Source organism: Primulina huaijiensis, chromosome 13 (genome assembly GCF_012295235.1).
Source record: "Primulina huaijiensis isolate GDHJ02 chromosome 13, ASM1229523v2, whole genome shotgun sequence".
Lineage (NCBI taxonomy): Eukaryota > Viridiplantae > Streptophyta > Magnoliopsida > Lamiales > Gesneriaceae > Primulina > Primulina huaijiensis.
In genome coordinates, this window is record NC_133318.1 from 18,014,056 (window position 1) to 18,024,949 (window position 10,894).

A 10,894-nucleotide genomic window follows, 5' to 3' on the forward strand; every position below is an offset into this window, starting at 1 on the left:
TAACTACAAAAATTATGTAATACAATATTTAGTAAATATTATCACAACTCTTTCGTAAATAATTTTATCAACTGATTTATTAACTTTTTTCAGTTTTCATATAAACATATTCAGTCGAGTAAATTGCATTAAAAAAAACATTAATTATGCTAAAAATTCTACATAATTAAAGAAAAAATAAGTTTGTGAAAATATTTGTATTTCTAAATAAAAGTTGAAACACCCCAATTATGATATACCCGTGAAAAGACAGACAATGATAATTCATTTTACTTTTTAAGTTGCTTAATGATTTAATTAATTTATTCATAATATTTTGCTAATATAAGGTGTATTTTCTAATTCAGTTAATCAAATCGTGCCATGTATACATATATTTGTCTGTTTATTGATTTTAAATGCAATTAATTTATATTAGTATCACATAATTACTTTACCTTATGATATCAAAACAATATTATTTTTATTTACCACAAAATACAAAATTGTAGATTTAATTTGTGTATATATTTATAATATGGTTTTTTGGTACTACTGATGAGTTTTGGTGCCAATTATGTGTATCAAAATTCCTATAAAATATTATAGCCCGTTGAAAGTTAAACTGATTCTGGTAGTGATTTCTTTGAATATATCACAAGCCCTTTTTTGACTTGTGTTTTTAAATGGATAAGTCACTCAGATCATTCAAGAATGGCCAAACACCAATTCTTGAATAGCTACGGACGTTGCTTCGCGTGGACTCGACATTCCACATGTTGCTCATGACATAAAACTTTGACTTTGCCAAAGGTAACAGACGGCTATGTGCACCGGATAGGCCGAACTGGTCGTGCAGGCAAATCTGGCTTGCAAAAGAATTGCTTGAATTAATGAGGGAAGCAAATCAAGAATTTCCCAAATGGCTTGATCAGTATGCCAAGACATCTCGCCATGGTGGTGGTGATAAACTCTACGGTGGTGGTCGTAAATATCATTGCCATGCATATGGCAGCCATTTTTACGCAGATTCAATGACGACTACCGCTGATACCGATGCGTATACTGATTATTATTTAGACTCGACTGGTCCTATTCCTCAGGCTACGGACTACCCTTCTCCTGTTGCTTATTCATTTGGTGCCCATTCGACTGCTTATGAGTACAAATACGGTCATGTCGTTGCCAGTGGTTGGGACTCCGTCATTGTCATATGGTTTTATAATGGCATGTTCAGATTAAGTAAATAAATTTTTTTTAAAATGATGTTTATATGGCAGTTAATAAGTTGACAAATTATTCCACGATTGGCAATTCACATAATATTTTTCTTTAATATCTTCCATTTCAAGGCATGAAAGATCGTACACACCACTTATGAATTCAAATTGATTTAGAGCTCTTTTCTGTGATCATGTCTTTCACAACTTATGGTTATCAAATATAACAATGTTGGGATATTTTGACACAGATATGACTTCTTAAACATCATATGATCTAAGTAAAAATTCTAAAATTTTAAGCAATTTAAATTAGATTGTAGGCTGGTCATCTGATTACTCGAACAAATAAAACTTATTTGCTTATGGTTCGTGTTTTGTTTGAATTTTATCACACATACTTGCAACAATTTGATTTATCAAAGAAAGGGCAATGACAAGATAGTTTACAAGGGCACAAGAATGTGGCATCAATTGTGTACCTTAAACTATAAAAAAAAGGAACGGAAATCAGAGTTATGTAACCACGACATATTTCCCTTGATTAAGAAAATCCCATCTAAAATTCCATGTTAAAGTCCTATACCATTGTATAGATAACTATCATTTTGATTTACCTTTACTCGAATACCCCTTTTTTGCTGTTTTCTTAAAAGATTTCTTCTCTGGCTTCAATTTGCTTGAGGGCGATTTCTTGAAAGATTTCCTCTCTGGTTTTAACTTGCTTGAGGTGTATGGTGTTCCAACTCGTTTATTTTGCCTCTTCTCCTTCTTCACATTGTACATGTTCACAGCCTACACCCGAAAAACACCAAATCAGTTCAGAAATAAGTGAAACTTGGAAACAGATGAGGTAAAAACAAGATACAACCGGCAAAGAAACCTCACCTTTTCTACATTGAGTATCTCGTGAGAATTTTTGGAGATCAAATTGTTCAAAATTTTCTCAGTTTGCTGCTTTTCCAAGGCACCCATTCCCGATCCTTCCACGACTGGTAAGAACTGCATGCAAAAATGTAGATCATCGACACTGTCATTAAGATTGAAGTCAGAATATATTAAGCTTCAGGACTTCATGTCAGTAACACATACCTTTCTGTATTTCTTTTCATGCTTTGGGGGCTTTTCTCCCGGCAGTTTCTTGTCAAATTTTCCACCACTTGCTGTCGCAGTTGAAGCCAATCCAGCAACATTCTGTAGCTCGTCCTTGCTAACTTTCTTAGGCATTGACTGGGTTCCTGTAATAGGTAAAGCTGTGGCAGCGAGTTGAATGTGGCTGCAAGGCATTAGGAAATTCATATTTAGTGTTGCAATACAATGGCAGCTCATTGGCGTCCAAAGTGTATCCCTTTAATGATAGGCTTGTTAAACATAGGGATGATAATCCAATGTGAACAACAAGATACTAGCCATTTAATTTTCAGTTCTTAAACTAACATTTATTTCTTTCATTATTGTTCAACAGTTTGCACGCATCATAGTGCAAGTTGCCCATCTGATAACGTTCTTCTGTCAGCCCCACAATGAAGTCCATTCCATTATTTCCCTTCTCTCCACCATTCACACTTTTAACTTAAAAGTCGAGTCAATCCAAACCCATTCTTGTAATCCATGTTTTACTTATCACAACCAGACTTCATTGCCTATGGAACAACAGATAATAAATCCAGATAACTGTCTTTGACTTGGTTAAAGATGACACAAATACTCACACGCCATATCAAACTCCTCTAAATACACATTTCGTCTTCCTTTGAGTTGACAAATGTAAGTCATTTAACTAGTATTAATCAGCAGCCATTCTAAGGATCTACAACTTGCATGGTTGACTTAGTCAATGAATTCATGTTGGAATTATTCCTCCCATTCATTGACCTCAGAGCTCTATAAACTTATGCTAATTTTATATATCTTAAAAGCAGATAAATGATAAATCATTAGATGTACGAGTGATGCCTTTTCTAACCGACAGGTCGTGGGTTCCGAGTGTCCAAATTCAAACCATGCATCTAATTAATGGAAAAAGAACTTTTCCTAATGTCAATTATGTATTTAAAGAAGAGCGAAGATAAAACCTTGGTAAGGCACCAACTTTCGCCACTTGTTTCAAGTTGTGTAACCGATTTTTCTCCTGTTTATCAACTCTGCTTTTCTTCTCTTTCCGTCTCTCAGCAAAGGGATCTTTACCAGGTTCTGGAAAATTGACAAATGTAAATATTCATGATGTGGCTGATTACTACCATTCAGAACTAATCTCCTAAAAAGCATGATAAAATGAGGAGTAATTTCACGAATCATCATCCTACAGAAAGCTTTCAAACATAGATGCTTACTGCCTGCAAATTTAGGGATAGTTTTTTAAGCTGAAACTTAGCAAGTTGAATATTAGTGGAACAGATTGCTCCATCAGTTTCAGTAAAGCATTGTCAAACTTGAAAAGAGCAAGAGAGATACTCATTATAAAAATGTTTTACCATCAGTGGCTTTAGCCTCGATGATTGGTATATCGTTGTCATCATTCACGCGATCATAGCCGTGGCGGCGCTTCCAAGTGGCAGTCTGCTCATCAAAGACTAGTTTTTCTTTATTGCGCTTTTGTATACCTGCATGATGATATTAGAAAGGAATAGGTTAAACCCATCACAATATCAATCAACTCACGGCTCACACCACAGCGCCCTTGGCCAGGGCCAAAAAAACTCATATCCTTTTCTACATTGGTTCAAACTTCGAATAACCTTTTCTTTCAGCAAACAGTTCCCATTTTGTTGGAGGCTTAGGCTTTGGAAACTGAAACCACATAAAAAATAACAAGTAGTGAGTTGAACAATTTCTTAAGAAGCATGTTACACCTATAGATCAGAAAACCACTGTGAATATACTGTCTGAAGCAATAACTGAACACTGCAATATATAATAGCACTGAAGATATGATTAAACTTTTCCACTAGGATGGGATTTCTACATTTAACGGGAAAAATCATTCTAGAAGTCAATGATCTTGCTACTAGTCTCACTACGACTTTTCTTAAATATCTTGCGGTAGACAAGAGATCAGGCATAGAATGCAGGAGAAAAGACTGCCACCATTTAACAGATAGGAATTAGACCTTTGAATTTTTTTAATGCGTATCCTAAATCTTTCGTCATGCAATAGCTATGCCAAAGAAACACTAAAGTTGGCAAGTGAATGAGTGATAACTTTTTTTAAGTAACGGGAATAAGATAAACAATTCAGCAAAATATCTAAAATTTTAAATTTCATGTAAAACCTTAACCGGCTATTTGCTGAATATCTGGAAAGTGGAAACTACTGCAATATACTTAAAACGGTACTCAGTTTACATACTGAAAGTGAACATATGTTCTATTTCCCTTTCAAGAATGTGAAGATGGCCATATGAGGGACACCAAAGCACAAGTTGATAAACCTTAATAAATCGGAAATTCAAATGAAAATTGATGATTATTCACTAAATCATGCAATAATGGAACAAGTACTCACTGCCTTAGTGTTTGATTGGAAAAAGAAAAAACAGGGTGCAATACGACTCAACAATCCACACTTCTGTGTGCGGGAGAAGATGACAAGACACTCCATCCCTTTCCTAAATCCTAACATTGGTGGACTATGACTTGGAATTAGCGTTAACCAATCCACTTGTATATTGAAACAGGTCGAGAAATCAAAAGTCTACTCCTTCAAAAAATTGGCATTGTTGCAACTTCAAGATCACAACCCACCACATCCAAGCAAGAAGATCACCAATCATAAGCAGGAGAATTACGCTTACTTAGGTATCATAAAGTTTAGATAATTTGATCTAGTTCATTTTTCCCCTCAATTTCCCTTCCTTTTCCTCCTATCTAACAAGTATATTTAATTCTATTAATAATATTGTATTCTAATTTTAAAAAAAAAGCTAACAAAGAGATTACTTTCTTCTCTCTCTACTTTTCTGCCTCCTGTAACAGGTTTCTTGACTTCCACTAAAATTTCCGAATACAGGGATAGAAAAAAAAAAGAACTGACAAACAACTCACAGGCTTCTCTCTTGGTAATTTGGTAGTGGGTGCAGGTAACTCTACAATGGGGCCAGCATGGTCTTCGGTTGAACGCAAATTGAAGAGGGCATCCACAACTGCTTGAACTAACCTCCTGCCCTCTTCAAGGGCCTCCTTCACCACATCCTCTCTGTGCAACAATAACAGCTATCAGCTAATAGAACACTAGATACAAATACAGAAAAGCAATTCAACCAAACAGAAGACTGAAACCTGGAAGAGGTAGGGGAGATAAATTGGTAGTGTGGGTCGAAAGCCATAAGGTTTCCTAGGTCGATTTCGCATTGTTTTTCCGCCATATCCCGTACGCAATCAGTAACGATTATACGGTAGGATGGCAGTGGCGCCAGCAAAAGCAAACGGCGTGAGCGACGACTGCGAGAGTGCTGCAGGAATTGTAAGGCCAAAGAAGCTGGGATGAGTGGACTAGGGTTTTAGTTGTTATGGGTATAGGATCGTGAAAACACAAAATGGTATATTTATTTCAGGCTAATTTCATTTTGGCCCAAACATTTTTTTAGATTTTATTTTTATAATTGAATCTCAAATCCGAAACTTGATATAAGATAGAATATCGCAATTGATACTAACACTCAATAACAGATATATTTGATCTGGAGTTACTTAGCTCGAGTGCTGAGAAGGCGAGAGAAACCAATGTCAAGATTGTGATAACACTAAGGTACCGTTTAATTAGAGTTATGAGACAAAATGCATGGACATAAGTAATATTTTTTTAATAATAAAATATATAAAAATGATATTAAAGATAATGTTTGATTTGATTGATTAAATTCGATATAATTCGATATTATCGTTTTTTCTTTTTGAAAATATTAATAAAATATTTATAATATTATTTATTAAGGATAATATTGTAATTTCAATTCAATGATTTGATTGATATGAGATAAATGATTGATGATTTGATTGATGTAAGATAAATGATTGGTAGATTGATAAATAATATGGTGCACCAAACATGATATTATATTTGATAAAAATGTGGATAAATAATATAGTGAAACAAACGATACCTTAAAGATGTGTTTGGTACAAGTGATGAGATAAATAAATGATTGATTATGTTATAGATAACAAGATTGATATGTTATTAATCAAACATTATGTGATACTATTAAGATTGTTTAGTTCAATATTTTGAATATTAATAAATTTACTATTATACATTTGCTAAGTTTACTTTTTTGTTGTACACATCTCGAAGTAATACATAATATTAGATAATAATAATAAAAATAATGTTAATAATAAAGATATTAATAATCTTTGAATTAATAAGGATAAATATCATAAAATTAAATATAATAAAAATAAAAATATTATTGATAAACATAACCAACATTAAAATTTAGTTTTTATTATTTTATTAAAATATATACAAATAAATTATTTTTTCAAAATAAAAATATATCTTTATATTTTTTAAAGTTTAAATAAAATTAAATAATAATGATATATATTAAATATCAGGATCGACATCTAACATACAACACTCTAAAATAAACTTTTTTATTCAATAAATAACTTAAGTGGAAGTTGGTGAAAAATCCTCAATCAAAATATTTCTTTAGGTTCACTCCGTACCCACAAAATTATGGTACTATGTCATACAAAATGTGGTACACTTCATGTGGTAATGTGGTACACTTCATGTGAAAATGTGGTACACTGCATGTGGAAATGTGGTACTAAAAAATTACCCAGGGACTGAACACAAAAAAAATCGACGGCTGGGGACTGAAGACCAATTTCTCAATAACTTAACACTCTAAGGAATAAGAGGAGAAAAATGTAATTTGTTGAGTTTTGATAGTGTATCCAACTTGATTTGTTATATTAATAATCAAATAGTTATCCATAAAATTGAATCTTAAACCGGGTCAAAATTATTACTAAAACATCTTAAAATTTTAACAAAACCTTGGATAAGTGTTTGACTATTAATCTATCATTGTTTAATCCACAAAATCAAGCACACCCTAAAGGCATAGTTTGGTACACATGATAGGATAAACGTGTGATATATAATATAAGGATAAATTAAGGATATATAAAATGTAGGATATTATATTTAATGTTTGGTATGATTTTAATAAGAGTGATTAAATTTATATATTAGATTGTAATGACAAAATTAACATTATCATAATAAATTTTATAATTTCAAAGTTGTTGCTTGAGTTCATATTTCTTATCTGTTCATGTGCCGACAGTGCTTGCATGATTTATTTATTTTTACCTAATTTTATATATTATATAATATGATAATTGAGTCCTTGATTTTGTAAGTCAAGTCAAATATCAATTTTTAATGTTAATCGAGTGATATTAATAATTTTATTGAGATTTATACAAATCATTTATATAATTATCTCGAGTTCATTTATATAATTATCATATTATATAATATATAAAAATAAATAAAAATATTTATTTGATGGGGCGGTAAAATGAAAGAACGATATGGTCTAAGATTTTTATATATCGAGGGCAATTAAGTCATTTGTAGTATTTTTTATCATTAAATTAAAATTATCACATGTCATAAAAGAGATACATTATCCTTGTATAAAACTATTTATCGTGGGCCCATGATATTTTCTAAAAAAAGTATCAAACGTGAGATAAAGAGAATTATTTATCAATCCTTTTCTTATCACTATTATCATGAGCTTTCTAAAAAGGTACCAAACGTAGGATAAGGAGAATTATTTATCAGTTTCTCTCTTATCATATGTACCAAACTATACCTAAGAGTAATATATATGTGATAAGTATTCTAGTGACATTACAATAAAATATGATTTTTATTATAACGACTTGGGTTTGTAATCACAAACATTATATTATCGCGTGTACATTACTCACTTTATTATCTCGATACCAGCGAGTGGTTTCTTTCTCAATTTGGCCTAAACATTTATAAGGTGACATTGTCTTAATAATTCTGCCCTTCCCATTAAGTAAAAAAAAAATAATAATTTGTCTCATTGCACTAATCATGCTTGATATATCTATGTAAGAAAATTTAAGCTCGAATTCATATCGGAAGAAAACCAAAGTGTTACTTGGCTCATGTTTCTAAATTAAAACTTAGCTTAGGAGCTCGATTCATGATGTTTGAATTATAGTTCTCTTCTCAGCATAGATGGTAGAAATCGAACTTTACATATTATTCGATTTGTTACAATGATAACTTTTTTTCTGCATAAGTATAGGTTGTTTATCAAAATATTTATCATATGCTTAAGCGAAATGATTCAAAAAACATAAAATATATATGATTGTAATATAAATCAAGATTCAATATCATTATCAGTATTACATTCTATTGTAAGAATACAATGTTTTAATGAGTGATTTAACTTTGTTTCATGCTAACTTTTGTAAAGGTAATATTGAATATTGAATAATATAGAAGTATAGTTCATAAGTGTAGTTTTTTTTTTTCGTGTATGAGATTTGCAAACAAAAAAGTATAGTTCGCATTTGTGGTTTTTTATCCAAAAATATTTAACTAATATTATGAAGTTAACACGATATTACATGAAAATAACCTAACAATTTGATAATATTAACAAAATTGCAAAATTAATTGTTTTCGGAATGAAAACAGAAATCTAAATTTTTTGACATTGACAATAAACATATGTAATTATGTAAATACCACGATCAAAATGAAAGTGCGATATATATGATATGGGTTGCTTTTATGATAGAAACCTTTTAGACTAAATTTTAATATATAAATACTTTGAAAACAATAGCATACTCTACAAATACGGAAACTAGTGAAGAAGTTTTAGAATATAATATCGAACGTAGTCAAAGATATATAATGACCGTGGTGGTCTGAAGGCTGAAGCTGTCAAAATAAGCTAGCGGGGTGGATCGACCAGCAACCCTCTATTCGGCGGACGGATTAGAAGTCTGAATTAGAAATTTCGAAATTTAAAAGTACTGTTTTTTTAATAAGTGTGAGTTGTCTCAATTTTGAGCTCGTGCTGGGGTCTTCTCTGTAAACGTGCTTCTTCTTAGACTTTTTCTCTCATGAAATTTATAATGCGCTTGCTTATACAATATCCCCATCATTGGAAAATGAGTTACGTTTGCCTCCCACAACATTCAAACCTGATACCTCCATGATAAGTTAGATTTTATGAGTAATGACGTATGAGAAAGTCCGTGAAGAAGAAAGCTCCAAAAGAAACTAATTCATAAGAGGACACAACAGAGAGAACTCGAAATCGAAATAATTCATAGATGTTACATTTATTATAAAACTCACTCTTTTTTTATTTTATATTAAATTTGATGTTTAACTTTTAGTGAATAAAAATGTTTCTTCGTGAATTCTTATTCTCCAACTTTCTCTTAAGGGGATGTATTGATTCTAGATTTTTATGTAGTTTAAAAGTCTAGATATATTTAATATAGATTTTTATATACTATAAAAGTTTAGTGATATTTGATGTAAATTTTGTATAATTTTTAAAAACTAATGTGATATTCAAACTCACTTTTAAAAACTTTACAAAAATATATAGATATTCAAAATATCAAAAGACTTTCAAGTACTCCATTAAATTCTATTGAGTAGAAGAATTAAAGTCTAATATACCACAATAAAATTTCAAAAATTGTTTTTGATTCAACCTAAAGATTTGGATGTACATTTAATTGAGAAATATATCAAACTCATATATTCAATACAAATACTAATTTTTTTTATTTTTTCCCACCATTTACTTTTATTTTATTTGTTTTTTTAAAAAAACATATTTTTTTTTATTACTAACAATAGTTTAAAATCAAAATTATTAACATCATTAATTTTATTTTCAGAATTCTAGTCACAAAACTTCATAAAATTTAAAATTATTAACATCGTTTATTTTATTTTAATAAAAAATTATTACATTACATAACAAAAAAATTATAATATTTTTATTGGCCTATAAATTAACATATGTATTTTTTATTTTCATGTACAAATAATTATCTTGTTTATTTTTTTGTTTGACATAAAAAACAAAATTGATATATTTTTTATACAAAAATTTATTTGAAATGAATAAAATTATTTTAAGTTTGATTATTTATTAATATTGAAAAGTATTGTTATATATTTTTTTAAAAATATTAATTATTTAAATAAATATGTTGAATTGTCTTGAATAATTGAAGTTTAATTACAATAAATTTAGTACTGGCTTATTTATTGTGTTTCGTAAAATCATTAAGTAAAAAAATATTTTATTGAGACATAGAATTATTTGAAATAAATAAAAATTATTCACATTCAATTTTTAGTTAAAAAAAATTAAAAAATCTCAATAATAAATTACAAAATCCACATGTTGTATGAAAAATTTACAAATGTCAATAAAAGTTATGTAAAATAGATCTAAAAAATTATATGAAAATCTTTAGAAATCTGTTAGATTCTGCAAAAGTCATAAAAATCTATCAAATTAATAAAAATCTAATATTTAAAAAAAAATCAACAAATCTCTGTCACGAATACACTCGTATCATATTAGATCCAAAACAAGTCATTTGTGCAAAACTTAAAAGTTTAGGTTGTTCATTGAAATTACCCTTAA

At 29.9% G+C, this 10,894-nt stretch overlaps 1 protein-coding gene across 1 annotated transcript; it reads right to left on the minus strand.

Moving 5' to 3' along the window:
* Positions 1 to 1,597: 1,597 nt before the first annotated feature.
* On the minus strand, positions 1,598 to 5,700 carry LOC140991778 (ribosome biogenesis regulatory protein homolog). Its single transcript, XM_073461938.1, has 8 exons — positions 5,478 to 5,700; positions 5,244 to 5,394; positions 3,938 to 3,989; positions 3,674 to 3,802; positions 3,275 to 3,392; positions 2,292 to 2,475; positions 2,088 to 2,201; positions 1,598 to 1,994 (listed from the first exon to the last, which is right to left on the minus strand). Exons 1-8 carry the CDS (start codon positions 5,561 to 5,563, stop codon positions 1,803 to 1,805), a joined length of 1,026 nt encoding a protein of 341 aa, XP_073318039.1. The 5' UTR covers positions 5,564 to 5,700; the 3' UTR covers positions 1,598 to 1,802.
* Between the last annotated feature and the right edge of the window lie 5,194 nt (positions 5,701 to 10,894).